The 26019-nt window shown below is 43.3% G+C and overlaps 1 protein-coding gene across 1 annotated transcript in view; it reads right to left on the bottom strand.

Moving 5' to 3' along the window:
- Positions 1 to 11642, bottom strand: part of LOC132895221 (phospholipid scramblase 2-like) — a 34171-nt gene extending 22529 nt beyond the window's left edge. Inside the window, exons 1-2 of the mRNA XM_060935569.1 lie at positions 11196 to 11642; positions 3292 to 3349 (exon numbers count right to left, since the gene is read on the bottom strand). Of these exons, the coding sequence (XP_060791552.1) occupies positions 3292 to 3304 (13 nt within the window). The 5' untranslated portion in view covers positions 3305 to 3349; positions 11196 to 11642. The remainder of the gene's footprint in view (positions 1 to 3291; positions 3350 to 11195) is intronic.
- Between the last annotated feature and the right edge of the window lie 14377 nt (positions 11643 to 26019).

The raw sequence follows: 26019 nt of genomic DNA, 5'->3' as shown, positions 1-26019 counted from the left end.
CCACCTTCTCTTGAGATTCAGTTCATGGACAGATGTCCTGACATTTTCCTTTAGAATTTGCTGGTATAATTCAGAATTCATTGTTCTATCAATGATGGCAAGCCGTTCTGGCCCAGATGCAGCAAAACAGGCCCAAACCATGATACTACCACCACCATGTTTCACAGATGGGATAAGGTTCTTATGCTGGAATGCGTTACTTTCTCCAAACATAATGCTTCTCATTTAAACCAAAAAGTTCTATTTTGGTCTCATCCGTCCACAAAACATTTTTCCAATAGATAGTTTTCACTGACGTCACGGCATTCCGGGGAACGCCCCCCAGCAGCCATCTTGGGGGGCAAACAAAACGGACCATCACCGGCTACGTTATCTCGGACGAATTTATGAAGTTATATAGTCAGTTTTCTAAAATAAAGATCAATGTCAGCAAAATCAAGCAAACAGAAGTATATAGATACATTAGACGACATCTCACGACAACGGTATGCAGCCAAACTGGCCTTGATTGGGGGAATTGACCCCTACGAAGTGGACAAAGATGCATTTTCAAGTGACTATGCAGGGCTGCCAAAGCCTGAAACTGCCAAAGCCTGCTCCAAAGCCTGAAACTGACTTCATCAAACTTTAAAGGCTGTCTGATATATACAACTTTATATATTCACAGCGCGCCTTTTGGCCCCCCTAAAAAAAAAAATCGGATCTGCGCGATTCAGGCGGCATCCGCCAAAAGGCGCACTGTTTGCATCCCAAACACAAATCAAATCATACAGAATAGACCTAAAATGTTTTTCAAAAATGACCCTTGCGTGAGTGAAGTGACAAGTTTCAAATAGAAACGTGACAAACGAGCGATATTAAGTGTACATTACAATGTAAACGTACACTCAGCAGTTCCAGTTAGGCATTCTCCAGAGATTGTTCACATGAAGTTTTGGTTTCCAAAAACAAACTTAAACACAATTGATTGTTTATTTAAACAACTTACCACTTATAAAATGATCGGAGCAGACTTTGCTGTGTTTGGAAGGCTGATAATCCTTGCGGTTGATTCTCGCAAGCCATAGATTTCTCCTTTGTATGCTGAGTTTGTTTGCTCGCCTTCGTGCTCCCGTACAGTGGGAATTCCATAAAAGCTCCGCTTGACTTCATCATCTGACCTATTACGACAGCCGTGAATACAACAGGTGTGCACCATTGCTAGCTTTAAATAGCCTGCTTGGGTTCTTCTGAAGACTTTGTACTCGCGCGTTACAATGTGTGCTCAGTCACCTGTACGGTAAGCTGGACCCCCAAGATGGCCGCCACTAGGGAATCCCCGACTCTGTGACGTCATGTGATCAGTCATGTATCTAGCTTCTAGCTTGTCCACGTGATCTTTAGCAAACTGCAGACGAGCAGCAATGTTCTTTTTGGAGAGCGGTGGCTTTCTCCTTGCAACCCTGCTATGCACCACCATTGTTGTTCATTGTTCTCCTGATGGTGGACTCAATGAACATTAACATTAGCCAATGTGAGAGAGGCCTTCAGTTGCTTAGAAGTTACCCTGGGGTCCTTTGTGACCTCGCTGACTATTACATGCCTTGCTCTTGGAGTGATCTTTGTTGGTCGACCACTCCTGGGGAGGGTAATAATGGTCTTGAATTTCCTCCATTTGTACACAATCTGTCTGACTGTGGATTGGTGGAGTCCAAACTCTTTAGAGATGGTTTTGTAACCTTTTCCAGCCTGATGAGCATCAATAACATTTTTTCTGAGGTCCTCAGAAATCTCCTTTGTTCGTGCCATGATACACTTCCACAAACATGTGTTGTGAAGATCAGACTTTGATAGATCCCTGTTCTTTAAATAAAACAGGGTGCCCACTCACACCTGATTGTCATCCCATTGATTGAAAGCACCTGACTCTAATTTTACCTTCAAATTAACTGCTAATCCTAGAGATTCACATACTTTTGCCACTCACAGATATGTAATATTGGATCTCATCTCATCTCATTATCTCTAACTGCTTTATCTTTTTCTACAGGGTCGGAGGCAAGCTGGAGCCTATCCCAGCTGACTACGGGCGAAAGGCAGGGTACACCCTGGATAAGTCACCAGGTCATCACAGGGCTGATACATAGACACAGACAACCATTCACACTCACATTCACACCTACGGTCAATTTAGAGTCACCAGTTAACCTAACCTGCATGTCTTTGGACTGTGGGGGAAACCGGAGCACCCAGAGGAAACCCACGCAGACAAGGGGAGAACATGCAAACTCCGCACAGAAAGGCCCTTGCCGGCCACCGGGCTCGAACCCGGACCTTCTTGCTGTGAGGCGACAGCGCTAACCACTACACTACCGTGCCGTCCCTAATATTGGCTCATTTTCTTCAATAAATAAATAAATGACCAAGTATAATATTTTTGTCTCATTTGTTTAACTGCGTTCTCTTTATCTACTTTTAGGACTTGTGTGAAAATCTGATGATGTTTTAGGTCATATTTATGCAGAAATATAGAAAATCCTAAAGGGTTCACAAACTGGGCGGCATGGTGGTGTAGTGGTTAACACTGTCGCCTCACAGCAAGAAGGTCCGGGTTTGAGCCCAGCGGCCGACAAGGGCCTTTCTGTGTGGAGTTTGCATGTTCTCTCCCTGTCTGTGTGGGTTTCCTCCGGGTGCTCCGGTTTCCCCCACAGTCCAAAGACATGCAGGTTAGGTTAACTGGTGACTTTAAATTGACCGTAGATGTGAATGTGAGTGTGAATGGCTGTTTGTCTCTGTGTCGGCCCTGTGATGACCTGGCGACTTGTCCAGGGTGTACCCCACCTCTCACCCATAGTCAGCTGGGATAGGCTTCAGCTTGCCTGCGACCCTGTAGAACAGGATAAGCGGCTACAGATAATGGATGGATGGATGGATGGATGGGTTCACAAACTTTCAGGCACCACTGTATTTGCTTATCGTTGAAAACGTAGACAAAATCAAATGTTGTGTGAAATAAGGACGTGAAATCAAACACTCTATTGTGCAATAGGAGTGATTTGGAAATCTGAAGGAAAAAAAAGAAGAAGCATGCCCTGGAATGCAGTACATTTAACAGGACATTATGAACCAAGAGAATATCAATATGTAACTGCTCCTTTCAGATATCGCCTCAAAGTCAGTGCACACATTATAAATTTGAATTTTAAAAGGTCACATGCCAGGTGATGCAAAATGGTCGACAAAATTATGTTTTCGTGCTGACATTTTGACATCTGCATGTTTTGCCAGCCTTAATTCATCGGAACAATTTACCTGGAGCTGACATGTTGCAGCAATGCACCTGACTTCTTGTCCTAGTAGAGCCTGGTGTCTGCAATATAGAAATCAAATTTGTTAATAGACAAAAACAAAGTATGAGAAAATAAAAGTTTATAAAAATTGAAAAAAAAAAAAAAACCACCACAATAAAAACACTTCACATTTATTCTCACTGTCGGAGATTCAAGCAATAAAAACATAGGTCACAAGGCAGGCTGGATATTTATGCAGGACAGTTTATACTTTTACATGTCATACTTTTAGAGACTATTTGAGGAAAACTAGTGGGTATTCCGGCCGGCATGGTGGTGTAGTGGTTAGCGCTGTTGCCTCACAGCAAGAAGGTCCGGGTTCGAGCCCAGCGGCCGGCGAGGGCCTTTCTGTGTGGAGTTTGCATGTTCTCCCCGTGTCCGCGTGGGTTTCCTCCGGGTGCTCCGGTTTCCCCCACAGTCCAAAGACATGCAGGTTAGGTTAACTGGTGACTCTAAATTGAGCGTAGGTGTGAATGTGAGTGTGAATGGTTGTCTGTGCCTATGTGTCAGCCCTGTGATGACCTGGCGACTTGTCCAGGGTGTACCCCGCCTTTCGCCCGTAGTCAGCTGGGATAGGCTCCAGCTTGCCTGCGACCCTGTAGAACAGGATAAAGTGGCTAGAGATAATGAGACGAGATGGTGGGTATTCCAGGGCGGGAGCTAATAGGCGAAATAGGCGAGCTCAGACAAGTCAGACAGGTGACTCCATGCTCAGGGTGTTTCACTAACAACCTCAAACTGTAAGCTGTTCCCACCAATTCAAGTTTGGCTATAGAGTTAATTAAGGCTCACATGTGCACACAAAGCCATGAAAATCGACTGCAGTAACAGCATCAGTGTCAGTTAAAGACCACACTGAATAGGGCGACTTTTTTCTGCCCTAGCATGCAGGAATTACTCATTAAATTCTAAAAGTCCGGATATACATAATTGCAAAAAAGAAAACCAACTGAGTATTAATAAAGCTTCAAAATTCCTTATGGGCAAAAGTACTAATAGCTTAAAAATTAATATGCTGTGCTTTGAAGTAGGCTACAACCAAGTCACAACAGAGGGAAATTATTTGTAATTAGACCAAAACCAGATGGTATTATCAAATAAGTGCTCAATTATTCCACAAAAATTTTGGCTTCAGAAACAGCATGAGCAGGGTGAAACACACATAGGAAAATGTTAAATATAAACAGGCCTATGTTTCAAAATGGCAAGTGTAAACCTACTTGGTTGATTTTATTTAGCAGATAAATCTATAACACTCATATAAGGGAAACGATGACATAAAACAAAGTAGTGTAAATATGCTAACATGGCTGAATAAAGAGTAGCATGGCTAGATAAATATACAGGGTGTCGCAAAAGTGTCTTTTGCTAACACTTTTAAGTAAAATGTCAACTAAAATTTCACACACTTATATGGACACACCTTCTAATTCAGTGGGCTTTCTTTATTTTTGTTAATTAAAAGACACTTCCTGTCTTAAAGTAATGACGGATGTTGTTTCTCTTTACTCATTTGAGTGGTTTTTGACATATTATGGATTACTACAGTTGTGGAATAGGGCTATTTACTGTATTGTTATTATTTACTATTTAGTGTTCGATCTCAAATGCATTAAGAAGGCAAGAAATTGCACGAATTAACTTTTGACGAGACACATCTGTTAATTGAAAAGCATTCCAGGTGACTACCTCATGAAGCTGGTTAAGATAATGACAATAGTGTGCAAAGCTTCATCAAGGTAAATGGTGGCTACTTTGAAGAATCTAAAATATGAAACATATTTTAACACTTTTTATTTACCCAATAATTCCATACATGTTCCAGATGTTATTTTATCGTTTTGATGTCTTCAGTATTGTTCTATAATGTAGAAAATAGTCAAAATAAAGAAAAATCTATGAATGTGTTCGAACATTTGACTGTTACTGTGTATATGCATATGCACACATACACTTCACTGACAGAAGGAGGACATATTGAAATCATTCTTATGGCTACAACAAAGATCATTTAAAGGAACACATTCAAGGTGCGTCGGCACGGTGGTGTAGTGGTTAGCGCTGTCGCCTCACAGCAAGAAGGTCCGGGTTCGAGCCCCGTGGCCGGCGAGGGCCTTTCTGTGCGGAGTTTGCATGTTCTCCCCGTGTCCGCGTGGGTTTCCTCCGGGTGCTCCGGTTTCCCCCACAGTCCAAAGACATGCAGGTTAGGTTAACTGGTGACTCTAAATTGACCGTAGGTGTGAATGTGAGTGTGAATGGTTGTCTGTGTCTATGTGTCAGCCCTGTGATGACCTGGCGACTTGTCCAGGGTGTACCCTGCCTTTCGCCCATAGTCAGCTGGGATAGGCTTCAGCTTGCCTGCGACCCTGTAGAACAGGATAAAGCGGCTAGAGATGATGAGATGAGACATTCAAGGTGCAATTACATGCATAATAACATATGTGTTAACACAAGTTCATCATCAGTGGGAGAGACAACGCCATGTGTGTTTACAAAGAAATTGCAATCATGTAGGGAATATTTTGTAAATAAAGTTACATTTTGCTCTAAAAAAAAGTGTTAATTTCCCCTGTGTATGGAGACTTTGGGGACCCCCTGTAGTGATAACTGAAGTAATGTCTTGTGTTGATCATTAGAATAAGTGCTCCCCATCATCTTACAAGTTAATGTACTAGTGCATCTCAAACAATTAGAATATTATGAAAAAGTTCAATATTTTCCATCAGTTATTTAAGAAAGTGAAAATGTAATATATTCTAGACTCATTACACATAAACTAGAATGCTTTAGGCTTTTTTCTATTTTAATTTTAATAATTATGGCCTACAGTGCACAAAAAAAAATCTCAAAATATGAGAATATTTAATTTCCGCTTCCAGCTGAGAGTATGCTGTGCGCATTTTGGCTGCCGCTTCTCACCAGAGCTTTTTATTTTTTCCCCCTTTGTTTTTCTTTTTGTGTTTGTATGGTTTTATGTTTGGTTTTTGTTTGAATGTTTTGTCCACCGGTTGTGGCGTAGCTCCGGACCCAGTTTTGGGCATTGGTTTCCTTCAGGCCTTGGTCTGCCGTGGGTGATGTCTGTGCTCCTCACTATGGACTGCAGTGAGCTCGTTGCTCTTTTAACATCAGGGTTGTCCAGCGCTCTGTGCAGCGGTGCTTCTGTGCTCGGTGTGGTGTTCCGAGCGATGTTGCTCGGTGGCGTTATGGTGGCTGTGCAGGTGGTTTGGGACATACCAGCATTCGGTGTGGCAGTGCTTCTGTACTTGCTTTGTGGATCCATGGTGCGGTGTTCCGAGCGATGTTACCCGGCAGCGTTGCAGCAGCTGTGTAGGCGCTGTGGGATTTATCTTCATGCGCCTTTTGGTGGGACTGTGGGTAGCTACGCCATTGAAATTACATCCTGATCCTTTTTTGGTGGACTCCTTCTTCCCCCCCTTTATTGTAAAGTGACCTTGGGTGTGAGAATGGTGCTATTTACAGTGCCTTGAAAAAGTATTCATAGCCCTTGAACTTTTTCACATTTTTCCACCTTACAACCACGAACTTAAAAGTTTTGTATTGAGATTGTATGTGATAGACCAACACAGAGTAGCACATAATTGTGAAGTGAAACGAAAATGATAAATGGTCTTCAAAATTTTAAACAAATAAAAATCTGAAAAATGTGGTGTGCATTAGTATTCAGCCCCCATACTCTGATACCTCTAAATACAATCCAGTGCAACCAATTGCCTTCAGAAGTCATCTAATTAGTTAATAGAGTCCTACTGTGTGTAATTTACTCTCAGCATAAATACACTTGTTCTGTGAAGGCCTCAGTGGTTTGTTAGAGAACACTGAAGAACAAACAGCATCATGAAGACCAAAGAACTCACCAGACAGGTCAGGGATAAAGTTCTGGAGAAGTTTAAAGCAGGGTTAGGTTATAAAAAAATATCCCAAGCTCTGAACATCTCAAGAAGCACTGTTCAATCCATCATTCAAAAATGGAAAAAGTATGGCACAACTGCAAACCTACCAAGACATGGCCGTCCACCTAAACTGACAGAGCGAGCAAGGAGAGCACTGGTCAGAGAAGCAGCCAAGAGGCCCATGATCACTCTGGAGGAGCTACAGAAATCCACAGCTCAGGTGGGAGAATCTGTGCACAGGACAACTATAAGTCATACACTCCACAAATCTGGCCTTTTAGGAAGAGTGGCAAGAAGAAAGCCATTGTTGAAAGACAGGCATAAGAAGTCCCGTTTGCAGTTTGCCAGAAGCCATGTAGGGGACACAGCAAACATGTGGAAGAAGGTGCTTTGGTCAGATGAGACCAAAGTTGAACTTTTTGGCCTAAATGCAAAGTGCTATGTGTGGCAGAAAACTAACACTGCTCATCACCCTGCACACACCATCCCCACTGTGAAACATGGTGGTGGCAGCATCATGCTATGGGGATGTTTTTCTTCAGCAGGGACAGGGAAGCTGGTCAGAGTTGATGGGAAGACGGATGGAGCTAAATACAGGGCAATCCTGGAAGAAAACCTGTTGGAGGCTGCAAAAGACTTGAGACTGGGAAGGAGATTCACCTTCCAGCAAGACAATGACCCTAAACATACAGCCAGAGCTACAGTGGAATGGTTTAGATCAAAAAATATTCATGTGTTAGAATGGCCCAGTCAAAGTCCAAACCTAAATCCCATTGAGCATCTGTGGCAAGACTTGAAAATTGCTGTTCACAGACGCTCTCCATCCAATCTGGCTGAGCTTGAGCTATTTTGCAAATAAGAATGGGCAAAAATTTCAGTGTCTAGATGTGCAAAGCTGGTAGAGACGTACTGTACCACAAAAGACTTGCAGCTGTAATTTCAGCAAAAGTTGGCTCTACAAAGTATTGACGCGGGGGGGGGGGGGGGGGGGGGTGTGTGAATACTAATGCACATCACATTTTTCAGATTTTTATTTGTTTAAAATTTTGAAGACCATTTATCATTTTCGTTTCACTTCACAATTATGTGCTACTCTGTGTTGGTCTATCACATAAAATCTCAATAAAAACTTTTAAGTTCGTGGTTGTAAGGTGAAAAAATGTGAAAAAGTTCAAGGGGTATGAATACTTTTTCAAAGCACTGTAAATTGAAATTATTATTATTATTATTATTATTATTATTATTATTATTATTTCAAGACTGAGTAAAACCAGTATAAACACCATCTATCTCTTGGTCTAATTCAATATACACAACCACAATCATGGGGAAGACTGCTGGCTTGAGAGTTGTCCAGAAGACAATTATCAACACCCTACACAAGGACGGTAAGCCACAGAAGGTCATTCCTGAAAAGGCTGGCTGGAAAAGGTGCACTAGCAACAGGGATGACTGCAGCCTTGAGAGGACTGTCAAGAAACGTTGATTCAACTTTTTTTTAAAATCAACTACCAGGTGATTTTAGAGCACTTCATGCTTCTAGTCGCTGACAAGCTTTATGGAGATGCTGATTTCCTTTTCCAGCAGGACTTGGCACCTGCCCACAGTGTCAAAACTACTACTAAATGGTTTGCCGACCATGATATTACTGTGCTTGATTAGTCAGCCAACTTGCCTGACCTGAACCCCATCGAGAATCTGTGGGTATTGTCAAGAGGAAGATGACAAACATCCGACCCAAAAACACAGATACGCTGAAGGCCACCATCAAAGCAACCTGGGCTTCAATAACATCTCAGCAGTGCCACAGGCTGATCACCTCCATGTTATACCACATTGATACAGTAATTTGTGGTCAAAGGAGCCCCAACCAAGTACTGAGTGTATAAATGACTATACTTTTCAGAATTTGGACATTTCTGTATTGTATTCTGATTTTCATGAGCTATAAGCCATAAACATCAAAATTAAAACAAAAAAAAGCTTGAAATATTTCACATAACATGTAATGAATATAAAATACATGACAGTTTACCTTTTTGAATTAAATTACAAAAAAGATAACTTTTCTATATTCTATTTTCTAATCTAATAACTTTTCAATATTCTAATTGTTTGAGATGCACTAGTGTACCTACAGACAATAACACTGCACAGCCTACTGAAACCAAAATATCTGGCACCAAAATGTAAGGTGGAGTTTGAATTCAGAGTGTTGCATATTTCTTCGGGGGGGGGGGGGGGGGGGGGGGGATAAAACATTAACCCATTTGTTTCAGCAGCAGGCTGTGTCCGAAAACTCTAAGGCACAGTGAAAACAATCAGGGTTGCCAAATTGGACACTTGTGATCTGACACTAAGTGTGATCTGACACTAAGTTTCAGATCACATGGATATTGAAGGGATGAAATTAGAAACATTTCTGTGTGGGTGGAAGATTTATTTGCTCATTCTCGAGAACTGGAAGGAATTTAAGTCTTACATAAATAGTTTTTTTTTTTTTTTAAATAGCCGCTCAAATCTGGCAACCCTGAAAGCAATCACGTTCGTAAAAAGTGCAGCCAGTATCCAGGGCAGTTACAAACAAACCAGACAAACAAGCTCTTCACAGCTCTCAAAAAAAGATAGTCTGCTTTCAGGTCATAGTTGTGATGAATGATGTTATTGAGAAGGCTAGCAAAGGTCAACCAGAGGTTATAGCCATTTATTTATCCAAGCATAAAAAGTATTAATAACCCACATTGTTTACTCTAACTGTTGTTACAAATAGACTCGTATGAATGGACTTGAAGAAATGGAGCATGCAAAGTTTCACTGATGTAGCCTTTGCAGTTTCTGAGCAAACTTGTCCAGATTGAGTCCACTTGTACAAAGTCCGAGGGGTGGCACGGTGGTGTAGTGGTTAGCGCTGTCGCCTCACAGCAAGAAGATCCTGGGTTCGAGCCCAGTGGCTGATGAGGGCCTTTCTGTGTGGAGTTTGCATGTTCTCCCCGTGTCCGTGTGGGTTTCCTCCGGGTGCTCCGGTTTCCCCCACAGTCCAAAGACATGCAGGTTAGGTTAACTGGTGACTCTAAATTGACCGTAGGTGTGAATGTGAGTGTGAATGGTTGTCTGTGTCTATGTGTCAGCCCTGTGATGACCTGGCGACTTGTCCAGGGTGTACCCCGCCTTTCGCCCGTAGTCAGCTGGGATAGGCTCCAGCTTGCCTGCGACCCTGTAGAACAGGATAAAGCGGCTAGAGATGACGAGACGAGATGAGATATTTGAACTCAACTAAGATCTTGACTAGTAATATGAGCATGCAGTGTAGCTTATGGAGTTGAATACAAATAGACTTAAAGTTAAAGAATAAAGCCAGATTTGCTGAAGCAATCCTGTTTTCCTGAGTTTATAGCTCGTTTGGTGGATTCAGAATAACCTCCTGTATGTGTAACTGTGGGATTATGGGATGCTGTATGGCAGCTTGTCTGTCTGTCTGTCTGTCTAACACAGACACACTGAGTGTTCAGAGAACTCAGCACCACCCCAGCTTCCTATTAGTCTACAGTCAAGAGAGAAAAGCAAATAAAGCTCACAGACTTAGATTTAAGTAACAAAATATGGTGGGGGAAAAAAATCCCCAGACACGTTTAGACATAAACACTATTGCAGAAATCTGAATTCCCTAATGAAAATAAAAGCACTAGCCTACACTCTGAAGAAGTCTACTTTTGATTAGAACAAGACGGTACGTCATTGTTTAACACAAGTTTACTGAACCCAATCTGAATGCAGTGTTCTGTTCTCAGCAGTGTTTTTCCTGGAAATGTAATGCAGACCTCGTCCTGACGGAACATTCCGCCTTTACATACTAACGACATGTCTGTTTTTGTTTCATTTTTAAACAAAAACAAAAAAAGAAGAAGAAGAAGAAGAAGGAGAAAGAAAGCGCAGAACTGAGGCAGTAAACTCTTACCTTTTAGGAAATGACTCGAGTAATACAGTAGGGAAGAGGTTCTCTGTGACCGGGGAGGGATGTGATCACAAAAACAGGAAACTGCTTCTTTGATTTGTGCCCTCGGTGGACCTGAGCTTGACCGATGAATACTCCGCCCAAACATGATATTTTCCCCTACACGCCCTTCCCTTGTCGCCTATTCCTCCATTTCTGACATGTTTCATAGGAGAAAAGTTACCGAACTTCAATTAACCAACTACCGGAAACAACAACAGCAACTAAAGATCATCCTGTAGCTGTTTACTCTGTCAATAAACAGATTAATTAATGCGCCGCACCTTCTGTGCTTTTCTAGCTATAGTCGCTTAATGGTGGACATATTTATTGTTATATCCATTTCAATGTGTCTGTCATGATAAATAAATGTACACATCATTAAAAATTGACGTTTCGACGTTCCCTTTCTAATAAATTTATCAACTTAATTGATGTAAAAGTGCGCCATCTGCAGGCCGTGGTGTGTTACTCTTGGCGAGAGAGCCGTGAAACACAGGCGCATTTAACCCTAACATCAGGGGCGGTCCTGGGGGCGGGCCGACCGGGCAGCCGCCCGGGGCGGCATCGCGGGGGGGGCGGCGCCGGCACGAGCGCGGCCGCGAAAAAAAAAAAAAAAAACGGTCCCCCCCCCCAAAAAAAAACCCCGAAAAAAAAACAAAAAAACAAGACGGGCGGGTGTGTGTGTGTGTGTGTGAACATTTTGGATGGGGAAGCCCAGTGCGCAGGTGACGTCATCAGTGTGTGTGTGTGTGTGTGTGTGTGTGCCTAACTTGTCGTAGCCCCATAATATGCACAATCCCGCCAGCGGAACGTTGTACTAGTCATCAAAAAGACTTTACTACCATAGTACTGCACTACTATGACATTACACAGAGTCTTAAGTAATACATTACGACTTGATCATTGCCATTCTGGTAACAGCAAATTTATAACGGGCCGTGTCCGCGACGTACAACACACGACGAGAAATGTTTAAACGACCATGTAAAGCTGTTAACATTCTGTTGGCTAATACAGAGTCCAACGCGGGGGGGGGGGGGGGGGGGGGAATGGTCCCCAAAAAAAAGGTCCCCCAAAAAAAACCCCGAAAAAAAAAAAAAAAGACGGGCGGGGGCGGGGGGCGCCAGCAGGGGGTTTCGCCCGGGGAGTAAATCACTCTAGGATCGCCACTGCCTAACAGGAACATACTTCAGTAATCAAAACGAAACAAAGTTTATCCATCACACACTTGTGAAATTCCTCTCTGCATCCGGGTGATGTAGTGGTTAGCACTGTCGCCTCACAGCAAGAAGGTTCTGGGTTCGTGGCCGTCGGGGGCCTTTCTGTGTGGAGTTTGCATGTTCTCCTCGTGTCTGCGTGGGTTTCCTCTGGGTGCTTTCAAAATGAAAGAAAGAAAGTTTATCCATCACACACTTGTGAAATTCCTCTCTGCATCTGGGTGGTGTAGTGGTTAGCACGGTCGCCTCACAGCAACAAGGTTCTGGGTTCAATCCCAATGGCCGTCGGGGGCCTTTCTGTGTGGAGTTTGCATGTTCTCCTCATGTCTGCGTGGGTTTCCTCTGGGTGCTTTCAAAATGAAAAAAAGAAAGTTTATCCATCACACACTTGTGAAATTCCTCTCTGCATCCGGGTGATGTAGTGCAGCACTGTCGCCTCACAGCAAGAAGGTTCTGGGTTCGTGGCCGGCGGGGGCCTTTCTGTGTGGAGTTTGTATGTTCTCCTCGTGTCTGCGTGGGTTTCCTCTGGGTGCTTTCAAAATGAAAGAAAGAAAGTTTATCCATCACACACTTGTGAAATTCCTCTCTGCATCCGGGTGGTGTAGTGGTTAGCACGGTCGCCTCACAGCAACAAGGTTCTGGGTTCAATCCCAATGACCGTCGGGGGCCTTTCTGTGTGGAGTTTGCATGTTCTCCTTGTGTCTGCATGGGTTTCCTCTGGGTGCTTTCAAAATGAAAGAAAGAAAGTTTATCCATTACACACTTGTGAAATTCCTCTCTGCATCCGGGTGGTGTAGTGGTTAGCACTGTTGCCTCACAGCAAGAAGGTTCTGGGTTCATGGCCGGCGGGGGCCTTTCTGTGTGGAGTTTGCATGTTCTCCTTGTGTCTGTGTGGGTTTCCTCCGGGTGCTTTCAAAATGAAAGAAAGAAAGTTTATTCATCACACACTTGTGAAATTCCTCTCTGCATCTGGGTGGTGTAAGTGGTTAGCATGGTCGCCTCACAGCAAGAAGGTTCTGCGTTTGATCCCAGTGGCCGGCAGGGGCCTTTCTGTGTGGAGTTTACATGTTCTCCTCGTGTCTGCGTGGGTTTCCTTCGGGTGCTTTTAAAACGAAAGAAAGTTTATTCATCACACACTTGTGAAATTCCTCTCTGCATCTGGGCAGCACGGTGGTGTAGTAGTTAGCATTGTTGCCTCACAGCAACAAGGTTCTGGGTTCGCGGCCGGCGGGGGCCTTTCAGTGTGGAGTTTGCATGTTCTCTTCGTGTCTGTGTGGATTTCCTCTGGGTGCTTTCAAAATGCAAGAAAGAAAGTTTATCCATCACACACTTGTGAAATTCCTCTCTGCATCTGGGTGGTGTAAGTGGTTAGCACAGTCGCCTCACAGCAAAAAGGTACTGGGTTTGAGCCCAGTGGCCAGCGGGGGCTTTTCTGTGTGGAGTTTGCATGTTCTCCTCATGTCTGCGTGGGTTTCCTCCGGGTGCTTTTAAAACGAAAGAAAGTGTGTGTATTCATCACACACTTGTGAAATTCCTCTCTGCATCTGGGTGGCACGGTGGTGTAGTGGTTAGCACTGTCACCTCACAGCAAGAAGGTTCTGGGTTCAAGCCCAGTGGCCTGTGGGGGCCTTTCTGTGTGGAGTTTGCATGTTCTCCCAGTGTCTGCATGGGTTTCCTCTGGGTGCTTTTAAAACGAAAGAAAGAAAGTTTATTCATCACACACTTGTGAAATTCCTCTCTGCATCTGGGTGGTGTAAGTGGTTAGCACAGTCGCCTCACAGGAAGAAGGTACTGGGTTTGAGCCCAGTGGCCAGCGGGGGCCTTTCTGTGTGGAGTTTGCATGTTCTCCTCATGCCTGCATGGGTTTCCTCCAGGTGCTTTCAAAATGAAAGAAAGAAAGTTTATTCATCACACACTTGTGAAATTCCTCTCTGCATCTGGGTGGTGTAAGTGGTTAGCACAGTCGCCTCACAGCAAGAAGGCTCTGGGTTCGAGCCCACTGGCCAGCGGGGGCCTTTCTGTGTGGAGTTTGCATGTTCTCCTCGTGTCTGCGTGGGTTTCCTCCAGGTGCTTTCAAAATGAAAGAAAGAAAGTTTATTCATCACACACTTGTGAAATTCCTCTCTGCATCTGGGTGGCACGGTGGTGTATTAGTTAGCACTGTTGCCTCACAGCAAGAAGGTTCTGGGTTCGCGGCTGGCGGGGGCCTTTCTGTGTGGAGTTTGCATGTTCTCCTCGTGTCTGCGTCGGTTTCCTCCGGGTGCTTTCAAAATGAAAGAAAAAGAGTTTATTCATCACACACTTGTGAAATTCCTCTCTGCATCTGGGCAGCACAGTGGTGTAGTAGTTAGCATTGTTGCCTCACAGCAACAAGGTTCTGGGTTCACGGCCGGCGGGGGCCTTTCTGTGTGGAGTTTGCATGTTCTCCTCATGTCTGCGTGGATTTCCTCCGGGTGCTTTCAAAATGAAAGAAAGAAAGTTTATTCATCACACACTTGTGAAATTCCTCTCTGCATCTGGGTGGTGTAGTGGTTAGCACAGTCGCCTCACAGCAAGAAGGTTCTGGGTTTGAGCCCAGCGGCCGGCAGGGGCCTTTCTGTGTGGAGTTTGCATGTTCTCCTCGTGTCTGCGTCGGTTTCCTCTGGGTGCTTTCAAAATGAAAGAAAGTTTATTCATCACACACTTGTGAAATTCTTCTCTGCATCTGGACGGCACGGTGGTGTAGTGGTTAGCACTGTCGCCTCACAGCAAGAAGGTTCTGGGTTTGAGCCCAGTGGCTGGTGGGGGCCTTTCTGTGTGGAGTTTGCATCTTCTCCTCATGCCTGCATAGGTTTCCTCCGGGTGCTTTCAAAATGAAAGAAAGAAAGTTTATTCATCACACACTTGTGAAATTCCTCTCTGCATCTGGGTGGCACAGTGGTGTAGTGGTTAGAACTGTCGCCTCACAGCAAGAAGGTTCTGGGTTTAAGCCCTGTGGCTGGCTGGGGCCTTTCTGTGTGGAGTTTGCATGTTCTCCTCATGTTTGCGTGGGTTTCCTCCAGGTGCTTTTAAAACGAAAAAAGTGTGTGTATTCATCACACACTTGTGAAATTCCTCTCTGCATCTGGGCGGCACGGTGGTGTAGTGGTTAGCACGGTTGCCTCACAGCAAGAAGTTTCTGGGTTTGAGCCCAGCGGCCGATGGGGGCCTTTCTGTGTGGAGTTTGCATGTTCTCCCTGTGTCTGCGTGGGTTTCCTCTGGGTGCTTTCAAAACGAAATAAACTTTTGAAATTCCTCTCTCTGCATTTAACCCATCTGAAGCAATGAACACACACGTGAGTAATGGGCACACACATACCCAGAGCAGTGGGGAGCCATGTTAACAGCACCCAGGGAGCAGTTGGGAGTTAGGTCCCTCACTCAAGCGCACTTCAGCCCAAGGCTGTCCCATATTAACCTTTGGACTGTTGCCACCTGGTTCGAAACTGTATTACACAAGTACACAAGAAGAATGCCATTAATCAATTCTATGCAGAAATGCCGCTGATTTCTCTGCATCCAGTCTCATCTCAGATGGACTGAAAGACAGTAGAAACATGTGCTGTAGTCAGATGAGTGCACATTTCAGCTTGTTTTCAGGAAAACCGGACATCGAGTTCTCAGTGCCAATGGTGAACATGACCATCCAGCTATGTTATCAGAGAAAGGTGCAAAAGCCAGCATCTGTGATGGTATGGGGGTCATCAGTGCCTACAGCATGGATCAGTTGTATCTGTGTGTAGGTACCATTGATATATTGGGGCATATATTGGGATTTTAGAGAGGCATATTCATCAAGGCAACATCGCAGGAAGTCCATGCTTATTTCAGCAGGACAATGCCAGGCCTCATTCTGCATGGGCTACAACAGTGTGGCTTTGTAGACACAGAGTGCGTATGCTTGACTGGCCTGCTGCCAGTCCAAGTCTGTCTCTTATTGAGAATGTATGGCACATTATGAAGTGGAGAATCAGACAATGGTGACCATGGACTGTTGAGCAGTTGAAATCTTGTATCAAGCAAGAATGGACAAAATTCCAATGGAAAAACTGCAGCAATTAGTATCCTTAGCTCCCATACAATTAAAAGTGTTATTAAAAGGAAAGGTGATGTAACACAATGGTAATAATGCCTCTGTCCCAACTTTTTTTGAGTATATTGTAGGCATCAAATTCTAACTTCATTTATATTTACAAAATACAATTAAGTTGGTCAGCAAAACTATTGAAAATCTTTTAATTGTACTTTTGTCAGTTAAATAAAGGTTAACATGAATTAACAAATCACAGATTTTTGTTTTTATTCCATTTTGGAAAATATGCCAACTTTTCTGAAAATGGGGTTAGTACATGACATACAATACAGTATCCTAATACAAGTCAATGTATTAGGTCACTATAAAAACATTTTGGCTGCTGGGAAAGGTATTATTTCTCTAAGATGTTAACTCTAAGAGACAGTCATGCTGGAACAGGAAAGGGCCTTCTCCAAACTTTTGCCACAAACTTGGAAGCATACAATGGCCTAAAATAACTTTGTATGCTGTAGCATTAACATTACCCTTCACTGGAACTAAGCAGCCTAGCCCAAACCCTGAAAAAAAGCCCCAGACCATTATTCCACCTCCACCAAACTCTACTTTTGGCACTATGCATTCTGGCAGGTAGCATTCTCCAGAGAACACATTTCCATTGCTCCAGAGTCCAGTGGTGGTGTGCTTTACACCACTCCAGCTAACGCTTGGCAATGTACACATTGCTCTTAGGCTTGTGTGCAGCAACTTAGCCATGGAAACCCATTTCATGAAGTTCCTGATGCACAGTTCTTGTGCTGGTGTTGCTTTCAGCAGCAGTTTGGAACTCTATGAGTTATATACCAAAAACCAGGTTATTTTTACATGCTATGTGCTTCTGCACTCAGCAGCCATACTCTGTGTGTTTGTGTGGTCTACCACTTCAGGGCTGAGTTGTTGTTGTTGTTGCTTGTTGGCCTTTCCATTTGACAATAAAAGCTATTACAGCTGGTAGATTCATTTGCAGAGCAGAAATTTCATGAACTGACTTGTGGCAAAGATGGCTTGCTATACCGTCTTCAAAGTCAGTCAGCTTTTCACAAGGTACAACACATTCTATTGCCAATATTTGTCTATAAAGATTGCCTGGTTATATGCTTGATTTATGCGCTTATTAGCAATGGGTGTGGCTGAAACACCTGAACTCAATAATTAGGAGGGGAATCCACATACTCATAACCATATTTTCATGCTAAATGTTAAACAAGGTATACCTGTGTTAACTTCAAGCTCACCTGACTTTGGGAGGTCTTCCAGCTGAAATAGCAGATCAGATTAGTACTGCTGTCATGGAACCACCCCTGAAGCTTTGAGATTAAGTTAAGAATCAGAATAAAGTTTATCGCCAAGTATGTTCTTCTCTCTCTCTCTCTCTCTCTCTGTCTATGCCCTGTCACTCCTCCTGGGGTACAGGCCATTGACAATTGCTCTCCAAGCAACTCTGTCGACAGCTATCCTATGTTCTTCTCACATACAAAGAATTTGCTTTGGTGATTGGTGCTTGAACACTTAGGCTAGAAGAATTAAAAAAAGATAAAAGTAGTTATATAAATAGAATAAAATATAAGAAGAGTCTAAAATATACAAATTTGAAAAGTGGGCATATTTAAGAAGTATGTGCATGGGTTGTTTTGAAGTCCAAGCTGTACAGTATGTCCTGGAATGTGCAGAAATAGATCACAGGATGAAGAAGAGTCATGACATGAATGTGTGAGAAGAAGAGAATATCAGAATCAGAATCACTTTTATTGTCAGGTATGTGAACACACACGAGGAATTTGACTCCGGTTTCACTTAGCTCTCTTAGTACAAACAGATTAAAAAAAGCGTAGACAAAAAACAAAACAAAAAGCTATGTACATGTGCAAGGAGTTAAATAAATATCAAAGCTGTACAGTGTGTGCTGGAATGTGCAATAAAAGTTCACAGAATGAAGGTGTATGACATGACCATAAAATGTGCAAAATTGCAGTTCAGAGACAAAGTGTATTAATATCACAGATTGAAAGTGTGAGTTTTGAGTCAGTGGGGGTTTCTGACCTTATTGATGAGGCCAGCTACATTGGGAAAAAAGCTGGTCTTATGGCATGAGGTTTTGGTTCTAATGGACTGCAACCATCTACCATAAGGGAGTAATTCAAAAAGTTTGTGTCCAGGGTAAGATAGGTCAGCCACAATCCTTTCTGCTCTCCTCAGGGTCCTGGACTTGTACAGGTCCTGAAGAGATTGAAGGTTGCAGCCAATCATCCTCTCAGCAGAACAAATGATGTGCTGCAGTCTGCCCTTGTCCCTGGTAGCAGCATACCAGACAGTGATGGAGAAGGTGAGGATGGACTCAATGATGGTGGTGTAAAAGTGCACCATCACTGTCTTTGGCAGATTGAAGTTCTTCAACTATCACAGGAAGTAAATCCTCTGCTGTCCTTTCTTGGTGAGAGAGCAGGTATTCATCTCCCACTTAAGGTCATGGGTGATTATAGTGTCCAGGAAGCGGAAATACTCCACAGAGGTTACTGGGGAGTCAAACAGTGTGATGGAGGAGGGTGTGGCAGAGCTCCTCCTGAAGTCTACAATCATCTCCACTGTCTTTAGAGCATTAAGCTCTAAGTTGTTCTGCCTGCACCAGGACACCAGATGGTCAATTTCCCACCTGTAGGCAGACTCATCCTAATCAGAGAGGAGTCCAGTGAGGGTGGTATCATCTGTGAACTTTAGGAGCCTCATGGACTGATGACTGGAGGTGCGGCTGTTGGTGTACAGGGAGAAGAGTAGTGGAGAAAGGACGCAGCCTTGGGGGGATCCGGTGCTAATGGTTTGGGAGTCAGAGACATGTTTCCCCAGCTTCACGTGCTGCTTCCTGTCAGACAGGAAGTCAGTGATCCACCTGCAGGTGGAGTCATGCATGTTCAGCTGTAGGACAGCTTGTCCTACAGAAGAGCCAGGATGATGGTATTGAAGGCAGAACTAAAATCCACAAACAGGATCATACCGGTAGCATAGGTTTCTGGGGAGTCCAGGTGCTGGAGGATGAAATGAAGAGCCAAGTTGACAGCATCGTCTGCAGATCTGTTGGGTCTGTAGGCAAACTGCATGGAGTCCAGGAGTGGGTCAGTGATGGCTTTAGGGTGGTAAAGGCTGAGAGGTGGAGAGGTTGTAGTGAGGCCCCGGCAGCAGGAGTTGGAGTGTGGCGTCACGGAGGATGATATCAGGACAGTCCCATTGTCTTTCAAAGCAACAGTAGAACTCATTCAGTTGAATGGTGGCATGGTGGTGTAGTGGTTAGCACGGTCGCCTCACAGCAAGAAGGTTCCGGGTTCGAACCCAGCGGCCAATGAGGGCCTTTCTGTGTGGAGTTTGCATGTTCTCCCTGTGTCTGTGTGGGTTTCCTCCGGGTGCTCCGGTTTCCCCCACAATCCAAAGACATGCAGTTAGGTCGACCTGGGGCGGCCTTGGGCTGAGGTGCCCTTGAGCAAGGTACCTGACCCCTGACTGCTCCCCGGGTGCTCTGGTGTGGCTGCCCACTGCTCTGAGTGTGTGCGTGTGTTCACTGCTTCAGATGGGTTAAATGCAGAGGATGAATTTCACTGTGCTTGAAGTGTGCATGTGACGAATAAAGGTTGGTTGGCCAGGCACAAGTCGTTAACAGAGTGGGGGGCTGAAGGTTTGTGGTTAGTGATCTGTCTGAGCCCTTTCCAGACAGATGGAGAGTTGTTGGCTGAGAACTGGCATTGGAGTTTCTCAGAGTACAGTCATTTAACTTTTCTCACCGCCTTGCTAAATCTGTTCCTCGACAGGTCCACACCAATGGAGGTGCACCAGCCAGTTTCCCTCTCCCCCGGCGTCTCACTGAGTGAGCAAAGGTGAGAGCACCTTTGATCAGAATGTCCAATAATTCCACGGATGACACCAGAAAAGTTGGTAATAAGTCCACTGGAGTTGTTCCCCTGATGTTCAAGAGCTCTGCTCTGGTGAAAGAGGTTCAAGTATTGCAGCAATGAACTGAGTTTACAAACAAAATAAGACAAAACAATGCACACCAACACACTGAGGCAGCCATCCGCAGTGCCATCTTCCATGAGAAATTGTTAGGGGAAAAAAATAACCTGGCTTTGAACCTTCTTAGGAGCACTGTAAAATCCTTTATAACAAAGTGAAAAAAATATGGCACAACCAAGATACTACCAAGATCAGGCTGTCTTTCGAAATTGAGTGCATGAATGAAGTGTCCAAGAGGCCAGCTATGACACTGAAGGAGTTACAGAGGTCACCAGCTGAAATACAAGAACCTGTGCAGAGAAAAACAATATAATCTCTTCACAGATGTGATATCTATGGGATAGTGGCCAGATAGTCCCTTCTGAGAAAGTCTAACATAAAGGCATGCCTGGAGATTGCTAGAAGGCATGTGACAAAATCTGAGAGTTTTTGTAAAAAAGTTTTTGAGTCATTGGGTCTAAAAGCAAAGCATTAAATTTGGCGCAGACCAAATGCAACCCAATACCTAGGTTACACTATTTCTGCCATCAAAAGTGGTGGTGGTAGCATCATGCCCTGGGGTTGCTTCTCACCAACTGTAACTGGAAACCATCAAGGTCAAGAACTTCAGTTAATGTTCAGAGCCATGCAGAGACAGAGTCAAATCAATGGGGCTCTAAAATGATGATCACATAATTCACGTAGACTTCAGATAGTTCCAGGAACTTCTTGGAAGGCAATTTGAATATGTAGCCTAAACACAGACAAACAGAACTGAGATTTTTGGTATTTAGTAGTCAATAAATACATTGATTTACAATATTGATAGAGCACACAGACGTGTATGTAGTTACATCAATATGTTTTTGGGGTTTTTTTTAAAGTAAACTTTGGTACTATTTGAAAGGGTGAACACCTATTGTTACCCACTTTGTTGGCATAGCCTATTTTAGTTAACATTACCTGAACTATTGCTAGTAAGTGTCTGTTAGTACAACCCCGAGTCCAAAAAAGTTGGGACAAAGTACAAATTGTAAATAAAAACGGAATGCAATAATTTACAAATCTCAAAAACTGATATTGTATTCACAATAGAACATAGACAACATATCAAATGTCGAAAGTGAGACATTTTGAAATTTCATGCCAAATATTGGCTCATTTGAAATTTCATGACAGCAACGCATCTCAAAAAAGTTGGGACAGGGGCAATAAGAGGCTGGAAAAGTTAAAGGTACAAAAAAGGAATAGCTGGAGGACCAAATTGCAACTCATTAGGTCAATTGGCAATAGGTCATTAACATGACTGGGTATAAAAAGAGCATCTTGGAGTGGCAGCAGCTCTCAGAAGTAAAGATGGGAAGAGGATCACCAATCCCCCTAATTCTGCGCCGACAAATAGTGGAGCAATATCAGAAAGGAGTTCGACAGTGTAAAATTGCAAAGAGTTTGAACATATCATCATCTACAGTGCATAATATCATCAAAAGATTCAGAGAATCTGGAAGAATCTCTGTGCGTAAGGGTCAAGGCCGGAAAACCATACTGGGTGCCCGTGATCTTCGGGCCCTTAGACGGCACTGCATCACATACAGGCATGCTTCTGTATTGGAAAACACAAAATGGGCTCAGGAATATTTCCAGAGAACATTATCTGTGAACACAATTCACTGTGCCATCCGCCGTTGCCAGCTAAAACTCTATAGTTCAAAGAAGAAGCCGTATCTAAACATGATCCAGAAGCGCAGACGTCTTCTCTGGGCCAAGGCTCATTTAAAATGGACTGTGGCAAAGTGGAAAACTGTTCTGTGGTCAGACGAATCAAAATTTGAAGTTCTTTATGGAAATCAGGGACGCCGTGTCATTCGGACTAAAGAGGAGAAGGATGACCCAAGTTGTTATCAGCACTCAGTTCAGAAGCCTGCATCTCTGATGGTATGGGGTTGCATTAGTACGTGTGGCATGGGCAGCTTACACATCTGGAAAGACACCATCAATGCTGAAAGGTATATCCAGGTTCTAGAGCAACATATGCTCCCATCCAGACGACGTCTCTTTCAGGGAAGACCTTGCATTTTCCCACATGACAATGCCAAACCACATACTGCATCAATTACAGCATCATGGCTGTGAACTGTAATGATACATAATATTCATGCTACTGATGTAAATACAACCCCGATTCCAGTTCTGTACTGAACTGGCCAGCCTGCAGTCCAGATCTTTCACCCATAGAAAACATTTGGCGCATCATAAAACGGAATATACGACAAAAAAAACCTAAGACAGTTGAGCAACTAGAATCCTACATTAGACAAGAATGGGTTAACATTCCTATCCCTAAACTTGAGCAACTTGTCTCCTCAGTCCCCAGACGTTTACAGACTGTTGTAAAGAGAAAAGGGGATGTCTCACAGTGGTAAACATGGCCTTGTCCCAACTTTTTTGAGATGTGTTGTTGTCATGAAATTTAAAATCACCTAATTTTTCTCTTTAAATGATACATTTTCTCAGTTTAAACATTTGATATGTCATCTATGTTTTATTCTGAATAAAATATGGAATTTTGAAACTTCCACATCATTGCATTCCGTTTTTATTTACAATTTGTACTTTGTCCCAACTTTTTTGGAATCGGGGTTGTATTTACATCGATAGGATGAATATTATGTATCATTACATAGGCTACATATCTCATCTCATCTCATTATCTCTAGCCGCTTTAGCCTTCTACAGGGTCGCAGGCAAGCTGGAGCCTATCCCAGCTGACTACGGGCGAAAGGCGGGGTACACCCTGGACAAGTCACCAGGTCATCACAGGGCTGACACATAGACACAGACAACCATTCACACTCACATTCACACCTACGGTCAATTTAGAGTCACCAGTTAACCTAACCTGCATGTCTTTGGACTGTGGGGGAAACCGGAGCACCCGGAGGAAACCCACGCGGACACTGGGAGAACATGCAAACTCCACACAGAAAGGCCCTCGCCGGCCCCGGGGCTCGAACCCAGGACCTTCTTGCTGTGAGGCGACAGCGCTAACCACTACACCACCGTGCCGCCAGGCTACATATTATTATTATTATTGCTTTCCAAATATTTATTAACACTAATGAATAACTCTGAGAGAATGTAAAGCTAAATGAAGGGTTTAAGACCCCCACCTTCTTGTATACTGTATTAATATTTATGTGGACATGAAAAGTAAAAAGACTCCAGCTTACCTGCGACCCTGTAGAAGGATAAAGCGGCTAGAGATAATGAGATGAGATGAAAAGTAAAATATTAACCCAATATCTTTACTCATCCTCCATGAGATATTTCAGACATCAGACACCACATACCCCACTCCCTTTAAGAGTAAAAGAAAATTTGGTTCAAAAATATAATTAGAAACACATTATCAACATGATTGGAAAATTAAAGATATTTTATATCAACTTTTGATCATAACTAGGTGGCACGGTGGTGTAGTGGTTATCGCTGTCGCCTCACAGCAAGAAGGTCCTGGATTCGAGCCCCGTGTCCGGTGAGGGCCTTTCTGTGTGGAGTTTGCATGTTCTCCCCGTGTCCGCGTGGGTTTCCTCCGGGTGCTCTGGTTTCCCCCACAGTCCAAAGACATGCAGGTTAGGTTAACTGGTGACTCTAAATTGACCGTAGGTGTGAATGTGAGTGTGAATGGTTGTTTGTGTCTATGTGTCAGCCCTGTGATGACCTGGCGACTTGTCCAGGGTGTACCCTGCCTTTCGCCCGTAGTCAGCTGGGATAGGATCCAGCTTGCCTGCGACCCTGTAGAACAGGATAAGCGGCTACAGATAATGGATAGATGGATGATCATAACTAATTATAAACCAGAAAAATCTGACCTCAGGTCTTAAAGCAATTTTTAAAGTCTGTTAATAAATTATTTCCGTTGCCTATCAACATTATTTTAATTAGTGTTTTTGTTTAAATCATATCATTTTAAATACTCCAAATATTATAACAATAAAATGAAAATCTAACTAAGGAATAAGTGAATAAAGAAATGTTTATTATTATTAAATAACTGTAAAAAGGGACAATAAATCTAGTAATGTAAGCAACTGTATAAACAGCTTAATTCAATCTTATGTATAGTAATGGGAAATGGCCAAAATCTTTATTAACCTAAATTGACTAACTTAATGGGTGATAACTCACGAGCATACTTTAATGCTTGTGCCTATTTGATTCAGGTGTTAAAATGCAGATGATAAAATGCAATTCATTTTTTTTTTAAACTGCATTACAAACGGTCTGCGTCACAGCAGTGTAGTGGTTAGCACTGTCGCCTCACAGCAAGAAGGTCCTGGGTTCGAGCCCAGTGGCCAATGAGGGCCTTTCTGTGTGGAGTTTGCATGTTCTCCCCGTGTCCGCGTGGGTTTCCTCCGGGTGCTCCGGTTTCCCCCACAGTCCAAGACATGAAGGTTAGGCTAATTGGTGGCTCTAAATTGACCGTAGGTGTGAATGTGAGTGTGAATGGTTGTTTGTCTCTGTGTGTCAGCCCTGTGATGACGTGTTGACTTGTCCAGGGTGTACCCCGCCTCTCACACATAGTCAGCTGGGATAGGCCCCAGCTTGCCTCCGACCCTGTAGAACAGGATAAGCGGCTACAGATAATGGATGGATGAATACAAATGGTCTATTCTGTTGCACTGCTGGTATGCGGTACCTGCTACTAACTTCTGGGAACTACTGAGATGCTCCATGGTCCACCATTGCTGTTTAAATAAAATAAAATAAAATAAAATAAAATAAAATAAAAGCCAATTGTTGTGAACTCTCTCTCTCTCTCTCTCTCTGGGAGGGAATACAATGTATATCAGTGTCGGTATGTTGATAACTGATGAGAATGTAGGCCTATTTAAATTTTACCTGTGTTACTGCCTGATTAGTATAGGTAATCGTATGGGGCCAAGTAAAATTAAGGATTAATTTCATGAGTGATTTCGAAGTTTTGAAAATTGCCCGAGTCGCGATGGGACTAGGGCAATTTCAAAACTTTGAAATCACGAGTGAAATTGATCCTTAATTCTACGAGGAACCATATGGTTACTTGTTTATAACATACAGGGCCAAATTCATACTTTGGAAGCCATTCAAGTTCACAACATTTGTCATTCACGTTTTCTGAACCAATCAGGGCGCGAGACTATCTTGCACGTTTGAATCAGTTTCTAAAGCTTCTTTCCGGCACGGCGACACGACACGAGGATTTTGAAAGTGGTTTACAAAATTTTATTGGAACTTCTTTACAAAAGCCTGCATTACTTTAAGAGCGTCTGGTTCGTAGTTTTCTCCATTTTCTTTCCTCACTTCTGCATAAAACTGCGATAGCACCTTGTCTAACTCACAGCATTCATATGCCACTTGAGAGACGTTTATTTGTCTTTCTGCGGCCCATTTCTTAAACACGGAAAGCCAAAAATTCTTACTTTTTTTGGTATTTTCATTTTTGCTTGCAGCTTTCAATTGG

This window comes from Neoarius graeffei, chromosome 1, assembly GCF_027579695.1.
Source record: "Neoarius graeffei isolate fNeoGra1 chromosome 1, fNeoGra1.pri, whole genome shotgun sequence".
NCBI lineage: Eukaryota > Metazoa > Chordata > Actinopteri > Siluriformes > Ariidae > Neoarius > Neoarius graeffei.
This window is presented reverse-complemented; position numbering and strand designations above follow the sequence as displayed.